The 22,441-nt window shown below is 35.1% G+C and overlaps 1 protein-coding gene across 6 annotated transcripts in view; it reads left to right on the top strand.

Annotated features, from left to right (window-relative positions):
• The window catches only part of SSBP2 (single stranded DNA binding protein 2), a 316,027-nt gene extending 301,440 nt beyond the window's left edge, over positions 1 to 14,587 (top strand). For all 6 annotated transcript variants that reach the window (XM_045033195.1, XM_011284326.4, XM_045033196.1 and 3 more), the window contains 2 exons: positions 7,122 to 7,220; positions 13,987 to 14,587. In XM_045033195.1, the coding sequence (XP_044889130.1) occupies positions 7,122 to 7,220; positions 13,987 to 14,016 (129 nt within the window). In that variant the 3' untranslated portion in view covers positions 14,017 to 14,587. The remainder of the gene's footprint in view (positions 1 to 7,121; positions 7,221 to 13,986) is intronic.
• The last annotated feature ends 7,854 nt before the right edge of the window (positions 14,588 to 22,441 follow it).

Below are 22,441 nucleotides of genomic sequence, written 5' to 3'. Positions count from 1 at the left end.
AGCCTCTGACCTACTACCGCACACATGGCCGGCTCCCCTCTTCCCCAGGTACACGAAGAGGGAGCCAGCCCCAGTCCGAAGAAAGCCCCGCAGTTAGAGATTGGATCCCTCTGTCTCAGTCCCAGGTCTTTCACCTGTCCAGATATGGTCCTGCACTTCCCTAACCGCCCTTTCTCTTCCCTTTGTGTCTCCGCAGAAGGGGGTCCCTCCCCTCCATGCCCACGCAGCCTTTTTTTTGTCTCCCCCAGTTCACAGTCACCCACCTGTCTTTTTTCCAGCTTTCCCATTTTCTTTCTAGTAGATTCGGTCTCTTCTCCTCCCAGGCTCTGGTGTTCAAAGTCCTTTGGCTTCTACACTTATTTGTTTGAGAGATGCTGGAAGTATGGATTCCCCCTACTTCTCCACCATGTTGGCCCCTGAACAAGTGTTTGAAAATAGAGGTCCAGATATAATTAAGTGGAAGTTAAAAATGATCAATGCATATAACGGGAAAGGGTAAAATTAGTTTTTTAACATGGTGAGATTCATTTACAAGACATACTGTATACATGATTAATTGATACCCAAGTAATAACCAACTTAACCACCTTTATTATGTCACTCATTTATAAAGCAAGTTGACATAGTGTAGATAATCTTTTGAAAATGTAAAGAAGTGTAGAGCAACTTAAGGAGAGAGGGACTTGGAAAGATGTTGTTATACGTTATATGTTATAAGGGCATTGCATTTATACATCTCATTTGTCTTTCAGACCTTTATTAGGCAATGCTGACATCCTCAATTATTATTCTAGTTCCCCAGAATAGAATAGGAAAGTAATTAGAAGAAAATTATATTAATACAAGTAGGAAAGAGAGCCTTCTAGTAGCTTCTGTCTGTGTTTTTCCTCCTCCGATAGTTTAAGTATTTAAAATTAATCCTTTGCTAAGATGCCTTACTTTTTTTTATGAAGAATACCTAAATACTTTTTAGGTCATGATAAATTTAAAATAGTTCTCTGTGGGTCAAAATATATTTAAAATGGCTGATAAGAAATAATTATTAACTACCATTAGAATGATTCTCTTAGAAGTCTGCTTTATATCAATAAATACCAAAATTCATTAAAGGGCAACTTCATTTTTAATCCTACTTTTAATTTATATTCATGTATAATCATTGGTGCCAAGAAAAATAAAGTAAGATTGATTGAGCTACAAAACCTTTTAAATGAAGACCTCAAGCTAAAAAGAAAAAAGAGAGAGAGAGAGACAAAGAGAGTGTAACTGGCATGCCAACATTACGTCTACATTGCCTGGCAGCTTGGCCTTGCAAGTAGTATATGCACTTTGCATATCTATGTTTAGGGACCATCAGGAAAGTCTTTTTCTTTTCTTAAAATAGATAAATATTTGTTGTCATAAATATCATTATAAAGAAGCACTAGCTTACTTATGTGATGAATGGGTAAAACTGTCAAAAGGCCTGTTTTCAAAATAAGATTCACTGTATAATTCCATTAGAACCATCTCTCTGGGAAACACCTTTACAAGTCACATGACCATGATTGTATCGTCTGTCTTCAATATCTAACAATTGGTATTAGCTGAATTATGCTTTGTGGTCACCACTAAAATTTCTAATTTTGTATTTGAGAAGTGTATTCTAGTGTCTAAAGATGATTTTTTTTATTACATGAAGGTGGGATCATCCAGAGTGCTTAACATCATCTTTCTGAAATTTCCACTAAAGACCAGTATTTTTGTACACCAGACAGATGTAAACAAAATTCTATATGGGAAGGTACACTTGGCTAATACCAATTGTTAGATACCTAAGACAGCCAATACAGTTTGTTTTTTCAAGTTTTTATTTAAATTCCGGTTAGTTAATATGTAGTATAATATTAGTTTCAGGAGTACAGTTTAGTGATTCATCACTTACATATAACACCCAGGGCTCATCACAACAAGTGCCTTCCTTAATACCCATCACCCATTTAGCCCATCTCCCTGTCCACCTCCTGAAAAAGTACTTTGTAATTTATAAAGCACTTTGGAAATTTTAAAGATTCATAATGACAAATTAAATACCATCTTCTAATCTGCCCTCATATCAGACCTATTGTGATTCCTTCCATGCTAATTTTTCCATTCCTATTTCCGGAGACAAGTTTTTCCACTATCCTGTGCCTACTGCTGATAACATTCTCTTGCTTGGTGATGTAGTGCTTATTCTTTAAGCATTAATTGACTACCAAGTGTGTACTTTTGTAGCCTTGTGCACTATGTGGAGATATAAGAGACTTCTTCAAATACAAACATAATTTCTGTCCTCAAGTGGTTAGGCAGGAGTTCCTTCACTCAGTAAACATTAATGTACCAAGGCATTGTGTCTGCCAGGCTCTGAAAACCCGAAGTTAAACAAGGCATGATCTCTGCCCTCCAGGAGCTCACCATAACTGAGCAGACCAAAGACAATAAGGAAAAACTTACAGAAAGCAAAGTTCAAATACATTTCACTTAACATAAGAGTTTGCCCCAAGAAATAAACATGTCATTTAACAATATTCTAGAAATGAGTAGTTGGGTCTGCCTTCCGATGAGCCCCTCTGCAGCTCATTTCTGCACTGCCCCTGTTCCAGGTTCGTGGGGCTCAGGGCTCTAACTGCATGATGATACCACTGGTGTCTCTTGTATGTCCACTACCCTTTTTTCTTTAATCAGCAGCATCATGTATATCTCCATCACCCCCAATTATTTCTCTCCCTACCTCTTTCCATTCACAGCCTAATTATTTCAGATTTTTATTCCATGCTATCCACATTATCACTAACTTCATTTCCCCACCTTCTTCCTTTTCCAGCAGAAGACCAGTTCTCTCAAGAAACTCTCCTCCCTTTTCTCTTGTTTCCTGGGTTCATTACTTTTCATCCTATTCTTTTTCTAGCCATTTTTATTTGTGAATCATAAGACAGTTTGGGCCATTACTGCTTAACAGTTTTGTTCAAAATCCCTCTTAGGTTTCCAGCTACATCTTTTTTGTTCTCCAATTAGACCTGTATTTTGTTAAGTGCCAGTATTACATTTTTTAAAAATTTCTTACTCCCTTTTTAATGTTGTTTACTAGTACTACTTATATCCCTTTCCTACCTTTTTATTGTAAAATACTCTATATTATCCTTCTTATATGTAAGCTAATAAAGAGTATTGAACCTCTGAGAATCAGAAAATTTGGTTCTCCTACCTAAAAATTGGGGCAACATGTTATTTCATTTCTCTTAGGCTTAGTTTCCTTAGCTGTAAAATAGAGCTTGTAGTTCATCCCCTGTCTTCTTCATAAAACTGTTGAGAGTAAAGTGTGAACATATGCTAGGGCTCTAAAGCAATATACAGATATTAAATATCTTCCTCCTCACTAGTTATGCTATCTTTTGTCAGCAAGGCTAGACACACTGTCACCTGCATTTTTGGTAGCACTGTTTCAGTGGCACAAGAGGCTCAGAACTCCAAATGGAGAGTTTTAAAATTATTTCTTGCTCGGTTGAGGATTACTAGTAAAATTCACATGCATCTCTCTCAAAATGCAGAATTCACCTTTAATTTAGGAGTCCAGAAGTCACCCATTTAATCAATAGGACGAAAATATTTTCCCTTGGAGTTCTTTTAGGAGTTGGGGATTGAGACGAGCATATGGTTTATTTTCTTAGAAGGAAATAATGTAAATAAATTCTGCAGTTCACATTAACATACTTAACACTTATATATTTAGGTTGAAAAAAAAAACATATCAGAGAAGGCCAGATCTGATCATATCACACTTAATGAATTATCCAAGAGGTCTTTTTAACCTAAAGGTTTCTGAGTCAAGAACCTCAGTTCCAGTTAAAGATCCCACACCCTTCACAGGGGAGCTATTCAACACCATAGATCTCTGCCATCTTCTCAGTTTGGCTTGGGCTCTAGCTCCCTTTTATCCCCTGGGAGAACCATGACTGACATTTTGTTCTTTTGGGGGGCTGGCAGAGTCAAAACAACACTCCATAAAACTTGTTATTGGCAGGCTCTGAGGAAGTGATTCAAATCCACCTCTAGAGGGCTTCAAATAATATCAATATTATTTTATTCCAATTATGGGCCGAGTCAAAATTTATGTACATGTGCACTTTTTTTAATAGCTTGAAAAGGCTGGAACAATTTCTGAGGGTGGGTAAAAGAAAGGACAATAACTTACTAATTAAGAGATGACGTGGAAAAATACTTGCAAGATAAAATGAGAGAATAGAGGGTCTAAGAGAATTAAATGCGTTAGCCAGAGGAAATGTGTGTGTGTGTGTGTGTGTGTGTGTGTGTGTGTGTGTGTGTGTGGATGTGCATCCTCCCTCATATAACATTCATATATGAAGTTATAGCTTAAGAGAAAAACATTCCAGTTTGAAGAAAGAGTAATTGAGAAAGTAATAAAATCCCTTGAAGGTGGGATCAGTATAATACTAATTATACTTTTATAAGCTAAATTCTTAGAGTGTAAGTAGGAAATACAGTACATTGTAACTGAAGTAAGAAATGTAAACAGAGTGCCTAATGTAGTTAAAAGTGATCTTTACTTGGATTTTCTTGTACTCCCTTCTCCCTATGTGCTCAAGCTATCAGAGTGCCTTTTTGATCTAAGCCCTTTTTGTGTGTATTATGTTCTTGCCTTGATGAAATCTACTGGAAACACTGCAAACAAACATAGCTATTGTTAAATATAACATACACACAGTTCATGGAGACCCACACTCATAACCTGTTTCGAGCTGGTGTTTGGAACCACTGTCTTGTTTCTTAGACACCAGTAATAAGTGTGTCTTTTAGCCTGTATCATTATCAGGTTATTCACTGATCATGGATAGTACAATTTTCATAAGACTCTGCACTAATAAATTTTTGTTGTTTTCACATTTTGCAGATTACTTTAGGTTAAAAAAATAATAACAAACAAAGGTTTGTCCTATCATTTGAAGATTTTCAAATATGCTTACTGAGCTGAATAAGTTTCAGAGATCTGATATTAGCTGTTTTGTATGTTGAATGTGTCCTTTTAATCTTCCTCTCAATGTTCTTATATATCTTCCTCCCACACCCAAAAAGCGTATACTGGTGAGCCACCATGCGATGAATAGATTGCATGGAAAACAGAAACAATAAGAGAGGTGTTGTGTAAATATTTAAATAATAATGCAGTGTCATTTTCAAATTTTAAATATTTTGAAATCAGCATTTTGAGTCAAGAATTAGACTTGAAGTTAGCTAACTTTCAAAATTGTAAATCAAGAAGTGATGCATGGGACAGTATGGAAGAAACAGGGAGCACCCTAACTGCATCAGAGATGTGCTGCTCATTTCAGGGTGGGTACCTCGGGTACCACGGGAAACACGTTAGTTACACAGGAATGAAGAAGTTTGCAAGTGCATCTTTAAATACCCTTATATAGAGGATTATTTTTTATTCTGGGATTACCAATTTCTTAATTATATATAAATTAACAGACATCTGCTTTCACCAAATAGATTTTGGCTAAGGCTTACAAAATTTGTATAAATTTAGTTTTCTTTTTGAATAAATCAGCATTAACAGTCCTGTTTTCAAGGAACAGTTGATTATGTAGTTAATAATTTTAATAATTAATGAGCTATGAAATAATAATACACTTATTTAAATTTTACTTAATTTTTTTTTCAGGAAATGAAGTTATCTATGTTCATTTGAAAGTAGTTACTTTTCTGTATACTTGGGGAACTAACATATTCAGAGAAAAATTTATCCAAAAAAAAAAAAAAAAAAAAGAATCCTCTTTATGCTATTAACTGTGGTTCCCCAGCCCTTGGGGTTCATTGGCAAATCGAGCTCCTATGGACTTCAGAGGATCCTTGTTCTCAGATCTTCCCTGTAGGGTGCACAGCAGGACAAGATATAAGCTGTATTTCCACCAGTTCATCTACCTGTCTCTGCTTTACAGTTTAACTATATTCCAAAACAGCATATATTCTTCTGGGAATAACTCATTCATGAAATTTTAATTTTTATGACATAACTTTGTTTTAGTTAAGTCAAAATCTTCAGAGCAATTTTCTTTTAAAAATCTAGAACTTATTCAAAAACAGAATATAAAATAGAAATGGCTTAGAAAAACTCTAAAATCTGTCTTCCATTTGAAATAACAAATAAAAAATTTTAACCTTGAAGTTGGTTTCTACAAGTCAATAAATTAGACCTTGAAAGAGTCCCTCAGTCACAGTTGCAGTGCTGTGTGAACATGTTTTATACGGCAGTGCCATTCTGTATTTCCTGTTGGTATGGAGTAGCAGATGACCTCCCACAGCTAACATTGCACAGTAATAACAAGACTAGCAAATTTAAGTAGAATATGAAGCAATATGCAGCTAACTTATTAGTGTTTGATTAGATTGCTCCTATCAGCCATTTTATCTTAAAAGGGCATTTCAAAGTAAATCTACTCAAACTAATGATAGGAAAAGACTCTAAAGCAGTTTACTTTGGGCCTTCTTTTCCTCTACAAGTGCACATTGGATTCACAAGTCCTCAGGTAGTTCTCTTGTTCCTAACTATACTTGTCAACCATCTTCCTTTTTCCCTACAGTTCATATAAACAAAAATAGTTGAAATAGTGTTACTACGTAAGCCACATGTAGAATTAAGGGGAAATATTCTCAAACAGTGACCTTTTGAAGTTTGTTTAGTAAAATCACCAAGGCAAGTTACTGTTCCATCGTTCCTGATCAGTGGGCAGGCTCTCTTCATCATGCCCCTGCTGAGAATGTTTTTTAAACTCTATGGTTCTAGGAACTCTATAAGCTGAGGGTGGGAAATTGAATAAACATTGATTCTGAGACGAAGAAGAAAGTTGTGGTGGGTTATTTTGGGGTTTTGTTTGTTTTTTAATTTCCATTTGGGAAAGCATTAGTACTTGTCAAGGTGTAAAGAATGAACTAGGATGCACAGTAGAAGTCTAAGATTAGAATTATAAGTCTGCTTTGTCCTTAGAGATGCTGCTGTAGATTTCATTTTTGAAATACTACAATGCAAGAGGGAAATTAAAATCTTTAACAATGCCTTGTTTTCTAAATCTTGTTTACAGAATTCACCCAATAATATGAGCCTGAGTAATCAACCGGGCACTCCAAGGGATGATGGCGAAATGGGGGGAAATTTCTTAAATCCTTTTCAGAGTGAGAGTGTAAGTATTCCTTTGCCTACATTATTATGTCCAAAATTGATTTCTGAAGCTTTCCTTTTAGAATTATTCATAAAGCCATTATTATGATTATTTATCTAGAGCTCAGCAGGTTGATATTTCAAAAGTTAGAAAATTAAGTGAAATTTCTTTGGAATAATTAAAAAAATAAACTTGTTCTTTTTTTGCTCCTATTCTGTACACATAGTTACAAAAACAAAAAGTATAAAACAAATTTTCTTGTAGAGAACATCCACTATAAAGGAACAATGCTGGAAACAAGTTGCATATTGGATAGTTTTTACAAGTTTTCACATTACTAAAATGGCTTGAGTCACTGCAAAACCAGGTCTGTTCTCAGATCTAGACTCTGAATGTCCTCTGTAAGATATCTACTTCATGCACTAGACATCGCTCAAGAGAAGGCCAGTATTGGTGGTCATTTAGCCTGTTATTTCCTTGTAACCTGAGCTGGACACCAGAGTCATTTTTTGAATATGATTACTGCATTAAGCAAAGGCAGTACTCCATATCTCCATAGAAGCAGACAGGAGCAAAAAGAGAAGTAATAAAATTCATTCACTCATTTAACAATTACTGAGCACTTAAAAACAGGCCAAAGCAATATGCTACACACTGGAGAGACCAAAAAGACAATATGGTATCTTTTCTCAAGGAGTTATTACATAAAACAGTGATTTTTTTAACCTAATATTTCACACTAAAAACACCTACAGAATTTTTAAAAAATACATTTTCCCAGAACTCTCCCTAGACCTAGTGAATCAGAATTTCTAGGAGTGGTACTGGGCATTCTTGAAAATGAAAAAGCTTTGTCAGTGATGCTGATGTACATTCTCTGCTAATAACTTCTGAATTGGAATATAGCATAAAGGATTTCAAAATCCAAACTAATTTCATCTTTATAGCATCAGTGCCCACACATACGGATTTCCATCGTTAAAGTCAGAGGAGAAAACTTCCCTCATTTTGCCCTAACACAACCTTCACTAGAGGTGATACTATTAGAATTTGAAATTGTGGCTAGTAACAAATATGCTTTTGCATGGAGTAGCTGCTTTGAGCCTAAGATTGGGTGTTCTGTGGGTTCTTTTACTTCTTCCTATCAACCTAACACCTCTGCGTGGGATAAGACTTTCCCTGTTTTTAGACTTTAGTTCTGTTAAAACTGGAAATAAAATTATACTAATCTTTATCTGTATAAATCTTATACTGATCTTTATCTGTACATTATTAGTGAGGACAAAGAATGTACACATAAAAATTCATATAAAAAAATCAGAAGACTAGCTTGTCATAATGCTTAGGATTATAGGAACCATTTTTTAAATACTGGTTTTCACCAGTTTGCTTCAAGACTATGGACAAAAATTAAATGGACTACCATTTTAATTAGTTAATGTTGGCTTTATCTAATTAGAAACATTTATTTCCTTTCTTGCTAATTCTTTCAGCAATAAAATGGTATAATTCAGTGAGGTATGTGATACTTAGTTTAGTCCAACATTTCTTGAGCCTCTAATATGTAACGTGCTTGGTTAAGGACAAAGTATTCTGAGATAAATATAACACGTCACTAACCTCAAAGAATGCCATTTGATGGGAAGAACATGGTTAAAACTAATTAAACCCTAAGTCAGATTAATAGGTGTTATAATAGATACAAGCCAGTTTGTTTTTTAAATATAAAGGAAATTATTAATTTGGGATTGGAGAAGAAAACTTTTTTAAAAGGTCCCACATGACTGTTGTTTCGGGGACAGGGACAATAGACCTCTCCCCTCTCCTTTCCTAGATTAGTCCTTGGTGACTGCTGCCTTGTTATACATTCAGCAGAGAGGTGCCACTTTAGAGCTGGCATCAGAGAGCTCTCCATGGGGATCAAAGAATCAGATATCACGGGACCTGAAAAACTTCTTTGCATGGAATAAATAAGAGCCTCACCCTTTAACCTTAACTGGACTATGCACATGCAAAACAGTCAATCTTTTTCTAAGTATGTGCATAGGAAAGAGAGCATCTGGAGCTGGGCTCCTCCCATCCCTGACTCCTGGCCCAGCCTTACTATTCCAGAAGGCAAGAAGAAGGTAAAATGCCAGACTGCTGTATAGAGTTAGCAGAAAACAAAAGCTCCCTCCCATCCCTTCCTTCCCTCTGTCCTGTCCCCACTTGAAAAGCCCCCAAAGGAAAAACAATTGGATGATGATTGAGGAACTGTACCACCACCTAGAGACAGTGCAGCCTTGTAAGCATGTCCACACTAGCTGCTCCACTCTTTTGTCTGCCCGTTGAGGACTCTGCTGTATTATGAATGATGCAATTGTTATCCATGGCTTTCTGCATCACATCACCACACATTTTTGTTTAGACCTTTTTAAAAGTTCAAGAAATGAGGAGCAGAGAGAAAGGAAGACAAAAGACAAATCTGAGGCATTAAAGTAAATTAAAGTAAAAATAGGCTAGGTATCCAATAAGTTAGCTTTCCCGTAATCAAGGAAAAATAGAACCATATAAAGAATTCAAAAAGAAATCATTTTTGAATGAATGAACATGTATGTTCTAGTGTTTTTATAATGTATATAACTCTGAAAAGCACATACTTTGGAGTAGTCTGCCTTTTGAGGATTTGTCAGTCCTATCTTGAAGTCAAACCACATAAGGAGGCCTGGAAAGAGTGAACATCTACTGAGTGCTTTTTATGTAGCAGCCACTATCCTAGTCACTTCACACATGCTACTTCATTTAATTAATATTTATAGAAACAAAATACCCAACCCAGAGTCAGAAACCTTGCAGTGCCAACATGCAACTCATAGAAAAATCTGAATCAAATGTTTCACTACTCAGCCTTTTTTTGGAATCCTAAACAAGACCATTATTTCAAGAAACAAACACGCCCCCTAGTGTTCAAATTCTGTAAAATGTTTGTTTTTGAAAATCTAGAATGCAAAAAGGCTTATTTCAGAAAATAGTTTTTCATGCTTCTCCTGTAAAGAAAGCAGTTAGTCTTATTTATTGAATTAATTTAGCAGAGTATTTTACTCCATGGCAATGAACGGTAATCAATTGAGTAAAAGTGATATTAAAAATCATGGTCTCTACTAGGAATTATAAACAAGATGATAGGTCGTCTCCTATTACCCTTACTCCCCTTAGTCATTTTCTGTTATAAAGGTATCATATACATCCAAATTTTCTTTTATACAGTCACATAAACACTGAATTTATTTCACTTCAGTTCAGAGTCGCTGCACTATTCTTTATCTCTCATTAAGAAAATAAAATATATCTAGATGCTTAAAAATAGAAATGATGTAAGATCTGAAGTGTTCTCGAAGTGTGTAAACAGGAATTTATGCACACTGTGCAAAGACTGAATGGGTGTTTGGTGGGTTCCATGCTTTGTGACCTGTGTATAGTAAGGGGAAAATCACAAATTCGCTAGTTTATACCAAGGCATGCCATTTCAAAATATATTTTACATAAAAAAGTAAAATCAATTAGTATACATTTGAAATTATATCTTTAGGGTTTTGTTTGTTTGTTTGTTTTTGTTAAACCAAACAGTTAATGACTTTGTAAGAGCCATTATATCATCTGATTAAGGAGAACCAGACTCACAGAATAGTTTGGAAGCAGGACAACCTCATATCACAGCATTTTGGCACAAACATTACAATACATCATCCCATATTGATGCAGCAGGACAATAGAAACATTGTAGTGTCGTCTCCGGACAGTACACCATGAATATTTTATGTCTGTAGATACGAGACGCCATTTAACACCTACTCTTCCTTTACTTTAGGAAAACCGTAAGCCACTTCTCTTACATGTTGAAGAATAGTAATCAATACCCGAATTCCTTTTTGCTTGCACATTCTGTGAGTCTTCCTAGAAATTTGTAATTTCCCTTATTTTACTTGGATGAAGCAGTTTCAATAAAAGCAGTAGCAGATGAGCAGTTTACAACCTCAGCAGTGCAAACAGCACATTGCCCATATGGACGCTCACACATCTATACATATCTACCAAACCAAATACACTTAGAGCATCACTTTACAGTTACTGGTACTATTCAAAAATTATATTAAATGCTTGGGACTTCTTCTGAGTTGTATTGCGTGAAGCAGATGCTTCTATCTTTTCTGACTGAATCTAGCCCTTATTTTTTTTTAATCCTGATCATTCAGAATGTGTATGAAAAGAGATAGTTTCTAGAGTTAATTATGACTTATCTAGAAATTTTTTTTTCAGAAACTTCTTTTGAAGTGCTTTCTGAAATGCTTCAGTATCTTTTACTGTTTTTAGATGATTGCCACCGTATACCCAAAAAATCCTTTTTCTTAAAACAGTGATTGATGATCTTGCTATGGTTTTTAAATTTAAATTAATTAAAATAAAATTTTGATTTTAAAATTTTCAGCTCCTAAATTGCACTAGCTACAGTTTAAGAGTTCAGTAGCCATATGTGGCTAATGACTCTTACATTGAACAACAAACACAGAATAGAATGTATCCATCATCACAGAAAGTTCTATTGAACAGCACTGATGGGATCACCACTTTTATTGTAATAGTAGCCATAGAAAGCATAGATTACACTTTCCCGTGCCCACTTTGCCATATTCTCTAATTTCTTCTATTTAGTAAAAGCTTGGTATCCATGTATTTTCTTTTTTAGTTCTTCCCCCTAAAGGTCATATATGCAAATGTAATTCTGTTTGTGAAAGGCTGTGGATAGTTCACTGAAGCTTGCTGTCATTATTTATAATGGGAGATTTGCACGGTATCTTCTGTTGAAATGAAGGCATACCCCCCTCTGGCACAGGGGCAAGGTGGGCTCCATTTCATCAGGTTTTGTCTGGTTGCTTTGGGATTTAGGTATTGCTTTGTTCTGCTGTGCTTTTTTGCTGCCACTATCAAGGGTGAAGACGAAGAGGTTTTTCTGTCAAACTGCATCCCCTTCTCTTTGGAAGTCTCCCCCTTTTTATCACCCTACTCACAATCCGACATTAGAGTCAGTGACATATATAATTTAGCTTTCCTAAAAGGAAATTTGAGCCTATTAAGTGATTATCAAGTAGATTTTCCATGATTTGACCTGCATTTAGAGGATTAACAATCATCCCCCTATGATCCAGTGACCCGTTTTCAAGCCCACTCATCCACCTTTTCTCAGGATCAATGACGGTTTTGGCTTGAGCCTAGATTTACCCCTAATGACTTTCTGTCCAGACTTCTACCAGCTGAGCCATTCCCCAGGGCATCCTGCTTTCCCTGTAAAATCCATCCTTCTCTCAGTACACACCTTACACCTCATTTCTGGTTCCTGCAGTACCTCAGCTCATCTAGAATTTACTTCATTCGGTTTGGCCTGCTCTCTTTTTTAAAAGTTCACACTCCCCTTTCCAAGATCATTGCTTTTCCTTTGGAATGCCCTACTGCCTGGAACCAATGTCCTTGACTTCACCTGCCTCTTTCCATGAGGCACAATCCTTATTAACATGTTTAAAGGAATTCTCCTTTGGCCTGGTCCTCAGCAAATATTTTTTTAACAAAACATTTAAAATATCCAAGGGTTTACATTTACATTTTCATCTAGAAACCCTGTTCGTCTGGAGATCATTGCCATTTGCGAGTGGATGCCCTCCCCGCATCTCAGACAGTCTGGCACTATGCTGTCCAAGATGGAACCCACCAGCTACATGGGAATATTTAAGTTTAAATAAATTAAGTAATATTAAAATTACAGTTCCTCAGCCAAACTAGCCCATTTCATGTGCTCAGTGGCCACCTGTGGCTAGTGTCTTCTGTGTTGAACGGCACAGAAGAAAGTGTTGAAGAAAGTTCTGTCAGACAGTATTGCTCTGGAGCTTTTCTGTCACACACAGTCCATTCCTCAAGAATACAAGTGTAGATAGGCATAATTATCACAATAATTGCCATCTGTTCCTCTCTCACTAATTTCTGAAAGCCTCACCTTTTACCAATTGTCAGCCTCATCAAACTGAAAAGTTATGTGTAACAACAGTACCCCCTGCTCCCACCCTAAAAATATTGTGGACTGAAATTGGAACCACAGATTAGAGGAGGAAGACACTTACATCCTTAAATGTAAATCAGACTCTTAAGTATTCTAAACACTTTATGAGAACGTCCTAGGGCCAGCTGGGAGTTGTTTTTTGTTTTGCTTTATTCTGTTTCCCTTACACTATTAATTAAACATTTACTGAACACTTTCTGTATATTCAGTAAATACATGGTTTTAAAGATTTTAGATTTAATACTCCCCAAGTTCCTTTAAGATAAATGCTATTATTAAACCCGTTTCACCCATGAAGAAACTGAAGCACAAAGAGGTCAGGTCAGTTTACATAGTTAGTAGGTAGTTAGGCTGTCCCTCATACTTATTTCATTATGGATTGGATTTACCCAGATTGTTACAAATGCCCACAAAACATGAATCTGGCTAGAAGGAGACGACTGAGGGCCTGGGTAGTTATCAGCCATCTGAGTGCAGAGAGAGAGGGAGGCTGGTCGCTTTCCAGAGGAAATATTATAAATTTCAGGACTTAGTCAATTCTGTATAAATTTACTCTTTTATAGCTTCTTATTTTTATGTTAAAGGCTTGAGCATAAAAGATTTCAAGACGTTAAAATCCATGGTTACTACTGTTTACCAAGAAGAACATTAGTGGTCTGTAAAAGAATTGTTGTTAAAATATGGATTCTTTTTTCTTTCTAGTACTCCCCTAGCATGACAATGAGTGTGTGATCCATTACCAAGTCTCCTCATGAAAACCACAGTGAGTCAGCCCTTCACAGAACTACTACGGAAGAAAATTATTCATCACAGTGTACAGTTAAACAAAGGAATCTCAGTCACACCAAACCAACCTTTTTATTTCCTGCTCTCTCCCCTATTTTTTGAAGAAAGCGGGTCCAAACGTGATTCAAACAACTGTACAGAGCGGCATATTAGAATTGCCCTAAACTGAACTGCAAATAATTATCTGTGTATGTATATGTGTGGGTCAGAGAATGTATTGTATATGTGTATGTTATACGGACATATGCACATACATACATTGACCCACAGGACATTGTAAAATATTATTACATGACATCTTAAGTAGAAGTAAGTAGGGACTTTTATTCCATCCTTTTTTTCACGTTTACATTTTAATTATTAAAAGTTGCTCCTGCCCCTCCCTGAACTATTTTGTGCTGTGTATATCACTGCTTTATATAAGTTATTTTTTAAGGTGAACTCAGATGTTATGGTTTTGTAAATGTCTGCAATCATGGATAGGAATAAAATTGCTTATTTGAGAGCTTTCATTAAATTGCGTCTGATGCAAGTTACCCTGTGAATCACAAAGTGTACTGTCTCAAAAAAAAAAAAAGAAGAAGAAGAAGAAGGTGTGTCCTCATCCTCTGTCAGATCAAACAATTTCTCAGTTACCTTTAGTGAAAAGTATTTTGTAGTTTTTATTTAGGAAAACTACTTCAACTGGGGCCCAACACCATATATTTCTGCAAGAATTGCTTTAGATGGAATTCTTGATTTGTCTTTGATGATACAGAAAATCATTAATTAGCCCCACCTGCTTAGAACATAGCAATAAAATGACAGGGGTCGTCATATTTTTAGAAATATATCTTCTGTCTAACATGATGGAGCCCAGAAGTGATAACAAAACCATTTGCTTGAAATTGTCACTTCTCACCAGGAATAGTAGAGCTAAATTTTTAATAACATGCTAATGGAAAATGGTATCTGATTTTTACTCAGACTTCTTGTGAACATTTCCACATAGACACTGCAAAGAATATACATTCAAATGACTGAGACTTTCAGCAGAAGGGGAAAAGAGTTTTTACTGCACCCAAGGGGCTCTGAAGTGCTGCTTTTCTATCTGGGTAACTTGCTTACTAGCCGCAGAACTGACTGGTAACAGTCCCATCTGTGAATACCTCACTAGCAGCAAAGCCCCTGCTCTGTTCCCAGGATATAAGACTTTTGTTTAGAGGGAAATCATTTGTAGTAACTATATTCATCTGGCCATTGACTTCAGCAGGCTAAATCTGCATTGTGTAACTGTTCAGAAAAGAATGCATAAATGTTAAAAATTAAAGAAAAAAACAAAACACTTCCCTTACGCTAAAGCACATTGTTCTGTGGCGCTTTGCATATCTTTTGGGGGTTTTGTGTTCAGTCTTACATACAGACACCGAAATTATAAGAGAAAAATGTGAAGACTTTAATTTTAGACTCCACAAGATAAGTTGGCGATCCTTTCTGTTAAAATTGTGATACAAATTACCATTGGTAAACATCAACTACATATCCAAACTCCAGAGCAAAGAATTTGAAAAAGTATTGTTTAATCGCAGGTAAGAGGAATCCTCCTTCCTTTAGGCTTATGGTCTCCAAAGTGAAAATTTAGCAGTATATTTGCTAGTTCCTTGTCCCAGATGACTTATTTCTCTCAAATCCATAATGATTTATTCCCTCTGAAAATAAGATTTTGCCTGTGCATGACAGGGATGCTGGGCAGAACTGTTGAAGGGGGAAAAAGATGCTGAATTAAATTTATGTCCCAGATTTAAACTCTAGTCAAATGAGTCACCATTAATCCAACAGTGTGGGGGAGCCTAGGACTGCACACTGGAGAACAGCTTCAAGTTTTCAAGCTGCAGAGAACTTTCATGAAAAAGTCAAATTAGAAAGTCTTTAACTCAAGCCAAGTTAGTCTGAAGACACTTCGTATAGACATGTGAATTTACCAAGAATAATTTTAACTTTCACTTTTTAGAATTGTGTGAACATTTTCAACCCTGTGATTATTAAGCTTAATCTTACAATGCTAGACATTTCAACGTTTTTTGACTATTCATTCCATTGTTACTGATCTTCAGTTTCTTTTATTTGCCTTCTAAGAAGGTATTGTTTCTCACTATCACAAAGAATCATGAACCCAATTATACTTCTCCTTATTTCAGGGGTAATATTAGAATATAAATGGCAATATGGATTTCATTACTTCTAGTCCACTTGGTCAAAAAAAAGTAAAATTGGATTTTTCAGCATATAGCAATTTATCATGAGTATTTATTTCTTTTCCTTTCTTGGAGTCCAGATTACAAATAGCTATTGCAATTTTTTTTAATTCCTGAAATAGTTGAAAATTTATTTTTGAAGAGAAAATTGTATTTAAGAAAACCATAAAATAAGAATACTTAATTTTAATATCAAATAACTTTCTCATGCACCAAATGGAGGATAGTAAGTCTGTACAATAATTTTTGTTTAGGTTTTGAATTATCTAAACTTTATCTTTTTCTCTTGTAATAATACCATTTAACCCTGTTCTCTTATGTTGGTGCATCTCCATCGATGAATGTGTGTTGGTCTTGATATATACTACCTGTTCCTGAGTTATTTTTACATATTTCACCTCACAGGAATAGCATCAGTAATTCTTGCCTACACTGAATACATAAAATACACATATGAAATGTGAAAATAAATAAGTGAAAACATTAATTTTCATTACTCTGCCTTGCATTCTGGCAAACTCACTACGTTAAAAATACATGCCAAGTTTTCTCCAGAGTCTTACAGCAAAATTACCTGTGGGAACAAAGGCTATGGAGTGCCCTTGATCTGGTAACACCCCACACATTTGATGGGTGAATCCTAGCACTCTGTTACAAGTGTTCTAGTTTGGACTCGATTACTGATGTATAGGAATTGCACAACTGGGAATCTGAGGTTAATATTTCTCTGCTGCCCAAAATATTGACAAATCAGTTCTGCTCCCTGTGCCATGAAAAGTGCCCAAAACACCCTTTTCCTTCTAGGAATATAGAGAAAACTTTGATTTCTGTTCTTATGATTCTCTAGGACAGCTGAACTCTGGTGCATTTCATAGGATCATTCAGTTAACTTTCTTCCTATAGCTTAAAAGGTGATAAATAAAAATAAATGAGTTCACTTTGGGACATGAGGAAGCTCTACATCTGCCCACCCCTTTTCTTTATAGTATTCTGGGAATGTGCAGCAAAGCATTCAAAACTGCTCCCTGGCATAGAGTGTTACACAGTCCTTAATACCGTGAGGTCTTAATTGGCCTCTTCCATGTCTTCCTACATTGCCTCCTTCCCAATCCCTGCATCCTCCAATAGAAATAAGGTACAGACTGCACACTTTTACCTTTTCAGCCCCTACAGTTTTCTTCTTCGTGCATTGTATAGTTTTTCCTGGGGAAATAAGTACAATTTCCTCTTCTTGATTGTCACTGTTAATTAGAAGCAGTGCCACAAATCATAGCTACTTGATTTTGGAACGCTTTATAGTATTTTAACACTGGTTTTGCCTTCATTTTTTTTTTTTTGTACTATAATACTCTTTTCTTGAAAACACTAATTGATGCAAGTAGTGTATGAGTGTGTAGTGTGGTAGTGAGAAAATGGAAGTGGGGGGAGAATTGCCACATATATTCCGAAAGGTAAACTAGTCTTTTTTTTTTTTTTAACTCCCTGTCCTCGTGGTATAAGTTTCTTGTTGACAATGAGGAGCAGGAGTCTGCATTTGCTTAAAACAATGGTGCCCAATCATACGCGTGCGTTAGAGGCACCCTGGGTCTGTGAAGTATAACTTGAGAAATACTGGAAAAGTCAAAGAAAAAATGGTGAACCACCATTGGTACCCTTCTGTTTTGCATACTAAACACTTGTGTGTGTGGGGGGGGGGGGGCGGGAGGTGTGCGTGTGCGCACATGTGTATATTGGACTGGTATGCAGTTTGCTCACAAAACACTCCCACTATGATTTACATTATGTTATACCATAACTGGTAACTATTAAACATAATTCTTTCCTCTGATTGCTTTTTATTTCATTGGTAAAGTAGCTGATAAAAGTGATTTGGGATGAAAAGAGAGTAATACAAGACCTAAGCAGATGGAATCTCCCGTGCCCAGCTTTAACATACCCATGTTAGCTTTTCCACCTCAGACCTTCTTAGGAAGGCACTGCATCTAAAGGTAAGAGCATAAATGATCTTTTATTCCTTGGTTACCTTAATGCCAGGAATCATACAATAATTATAGTTTTTCTATGTAGATATTTGTTTATAAGAAATTGAATGAACATTATTAATTTATTTCACCAAAAGCATCAACTTTATCCTTGAACTCTAAGTCAGATTGAAAGAGATGACCTACAGATGAAAAACACCTTAGACCCTTTCATTACTTCTCTAAACTGTATTCTAAAGAGAAATTCTCAGTTGAATAAGTCTCCTAAGGAGAATTTCTTGTTAAGTTTCCTGTTAATGTAATTGGTCTTCCTGAAAGAAGAAAATAATTTCTGTAAGTAGTTTAATGTGACTGGTCTTGCTAACTACATCCTTAAAAATGAAATGCAGTACTATCCATAGATATTGCAAATTTTGAAGTGGGACTAAGTGTTTTCATGTATAGAATTACAGTTTGTCTCTTCCCCCTTTGTGAATTTACTCTCCTCGGGATAAATTGCATTTGTTTTGATTATCCTAGTCATTGAAATATTATGTTCCTAGAAATATTTAGCACTTCATTTTTTAAATAAAATGTGCAATTAACATGAGAAAAGTATTAACATTCCTAGAAAAAAATGATATCGAGGATTTATTCCTAGTTAATATTAAAACTTTATCCCACATTGTCTTTTGCATCATATGACCTCAGGACATTGCCAAGGAAGTGAAATTTGGATTCCTCATAATATTCTCAGAACACAATACAATATGTTGTCAGCTAAATTTCCATCATGTCCTGGTAAAATTGCTCAGTAACGTTTAATTAACCATCTACTTATTAGGAAACAATTCAAGTAATCTGTCCAATTTACATAATTTGAAAACAAATCAACTTTACATTTAGCAATACCTTAGAAATTTTCTTAATAAAAACTACTGATTAAAATGTGTATATTGCTTTCTGTCAAATCATATTTCAAGACGTTTTACTTTCCATGCATTGGGACAACTAAAATCTTCACAGAAACTGTATATTAGAATGATATATAAAGGACATGCTGTTGTTGTCAACATGGAAAATGGAAAAGACTTTATTCATAGAATTCTTTATTTATGATAACTATCAGATTGAGGTATTTAATTTATCTAATTATGATTTTAAGAACTTAATATGTTTTTTTTTTTTTACCACATGTATTAAATTGTTACCTATAATGTCATCCTGGGAAAATAGAATTATTTGTAAGATTTTTACAAATGCATAATTAATGTATAAATACAATTGGAATCTGGGATGATTCTCAGTAATCTACTATCCTTAATTCAACCGTGGTCATCAGCTACCTGACCCATTCTGTAAATTTAGCGTACACGCATTTGCATGTGCGTGCATGCACACGTGTCTGTGATTACATTTATTCTCAAATGGACTTCTCACTTAATGTTTTTGTACAAATACTCGAGCTATTCATGTAATGGGAAAAGTTGCCATAAAAATGTACATAAATGGCCCTTGATTTGGTACCTGTTTTCACATTTAATTTTAAAAATACAACTTTTCATTTATAGTTTCTACCCTTTCATTTCTAGACTCTGCTTTATTACCCATAGAAAAAGTAAAGAAAATTGTTTTGTATGAAGCTAGCCTTAAGTGTTTCTGAATTATAAATCAAAATATAGCTAATGTGGATCTGTGTATATGACTGAAGCAGACATTATGCCTCATGTAAAAACCAGGAGTCTGTACTATCAAAGAATTTATATGCCTTAAGAAACGGCTATGTGTAGCGGGTTCTATGTGGTCAGATAACTAAACCAAATACCAAAAATAACTAATATTGTTAGCAAATATCCGTTAATGGATAATAGTTTTATATTTTGTTCCAAATAGTATTACACATGATGTGGAAATCTGAAGCAATTATGCAGATAATTCATGCAAAACTATGCTTCTCCTCAAGTGCATTTATCTTTCTGATGAATTGTACAGATGGTTGTCTCAGTTCACCGTTGCCCAAATAAAGATTCTGAAGTAGGTTCTGTATACTCCTCTGTAGATAAATTAAAACTTAGGAGGAGGAAGATCTATAATTGAAATTAAAAATTCATCCTAGATTTAAATTAAATATAGAAATCTGTTTTCAATAAATTCTTTAATACTGGTTACACAGTATTTAAGAGTATTTAAATACCAAGTGTTTTGAGTATTATGGTTTTGATCCAAATGAGGTTTTCTAGTTCAGCGAGGCAGCACATTTGAACATAGTGATTAGAAAGAAAAATGTTATAAATTCTAATGGCCAGACACTTTACTGAGCCAAGGGTTACCTAAAGTAACTTGTCAGGCAATTTTAGCAAGGTGTCTGGATTTCTGGGAGATGGAGGGTAGGTAGCAAGGCAACTGAATAGTACCTGAATTTAAGACAGGTAAAAGTCCTGTAACTAAGAACTTCTCTGCTATTTTTAATTGTGCAAAAATGGTTTCTAGTGATAGCTGCATTATGTAGATTCGGGGCAAGATTGGCACAGAGAGATAAAAGCCAGCAGAATTAGTTCAGTTCCCCCTCAGCAACTCTTGGTGAATGAAACAACAGTGTAAGAGTCCAAAATGAAGGAAAAGAGGTTAGAATGTCTGCATATCCAGCCCCAAATAATATGAGTAATCAAATATTTGTTCTCGTAGCTCAATATGTTCTTTATGTATTTTAATAAAACTTTATTTACAAAGGTAGGCATGTGATTCACAATGAAGTGAATTGTCAACTATAGGTTGCTGACTTCTATATAAATAACACTATTATCACAACCAAAGTTAACAAAAATTCCCTAATATTATCTAACCAGTTGAAATTTTTACAGTAGTCCCCAAATGTCTGTGTTGCAGCTGTCAGGTTTTTCCCTATTTTTACTGAGAAATAATTAAAATACATCACTAAGTTTATGGCATATATAGCATGACAGTTTGATTTACATATATTGTGAAATGATTACCACAATAGGTTCAGCTAACATATAGATATAATAAAAAGGAAACAAAGGGAAAAAATGTTTCCTTGTGATGAGAACACTTAGGATCTACTCTGTTCATAACTTTTCTATTTACTATACAGCAGTGTTAGACACAGTCACCATGTTACACATCGCATCTCCAGTACTTACTGATCTTATAACTGGAAGTTTGTACCTTTTGACCACCTTCCCCCAATTCCCCCTCCCCCCCCAACTCTCAATATATTCTTAAAAGTAAAGAAACCCTATACGTCAAAAGAAGCATAAAGATTTATTTATTTACTTATTTTAATCTTGTGTCACTGTACTTTAAAACTCATTTATTTCAATCCTTGCCGGTTCTGACCAGAGCCATGAAGATTTATAAGGAAATTCCAGAAGTTTTACTTCCTACGCAGATTGTCTGATAAGAAACATGGCATCCCTTTTTGGAAAGATCTAGAACCAACAGACATGCTACATATAAATGTTTAGCTGTCTCATTTAGTTTGCAAAGCTTCCCTCGCAGTGCGTATTGGCTCTGCTTCACTACGCGGCCCTTCTCAATGTACGTTGATCTCAGATGAGAGAGGGAACTCTTGACGTCTAGTCATGTCACATGAAAAAAATTTGCATTTAAATGTGCTTACAATATAATCTCATTTATCACATATAATATATAAATTAGGATAGGTTGCATAAAAGAATTCAACATTGCTTATTTACGTAAATATTGTTTCAGAGAAAGAAATGACTTAAGAATTGTAAGTATCATATGTATTCTCTATATAGTCTTTTGTGGTGCTCACTGTTTTGTCATCAAGTTGGTTATTATTCACTTGTGACTAAAGGGATATTACACATACTTAATGGTCTCAAAATTGGTTCAACAGAACATATTGTTAATCATTGGGAGTGATTTTAATTTTGAAATTAAAACTCAGCATGCTATTATGACAAGCAGTTACTAGTCAAAGATTTTATACATTTACTTCATCTTTATTTGAGAAGTATTTACCTAAGCATACTTTTTGATTCAATGAAAAACCCCCAGAGAGCTAAATTGATACCTGTTGAAAAAAGAGAATCCAGTCAACACTTTAAAAAATATAAGGCATATATGAAAGTGTTAAATGAAAATTGGAGCATTAGCAATTGCAGGAGATCTGTCTCACCATAAAAGTTC

The sequence above is a fragment of the Felis catus genome, chromosome A1 (assembly GCF_018350175.1).
Source record: "Felis catus isolate Fca126 chromosome A1, F.catus_Fca126_mat1.0, whole genome shotgun sequence".
Taxonomy (NCBI): domain Eukaryota; kingdom Metazoa; phylum Chordata; class Mammalia; order Carnivora; family Felidae; genus Felis; species Felis catus.
The sequence above is the reverse complement of the archived record's forward strand: the minus strand, read 5'-3'. Positions and strand labels throughout refer to the sequence as shown.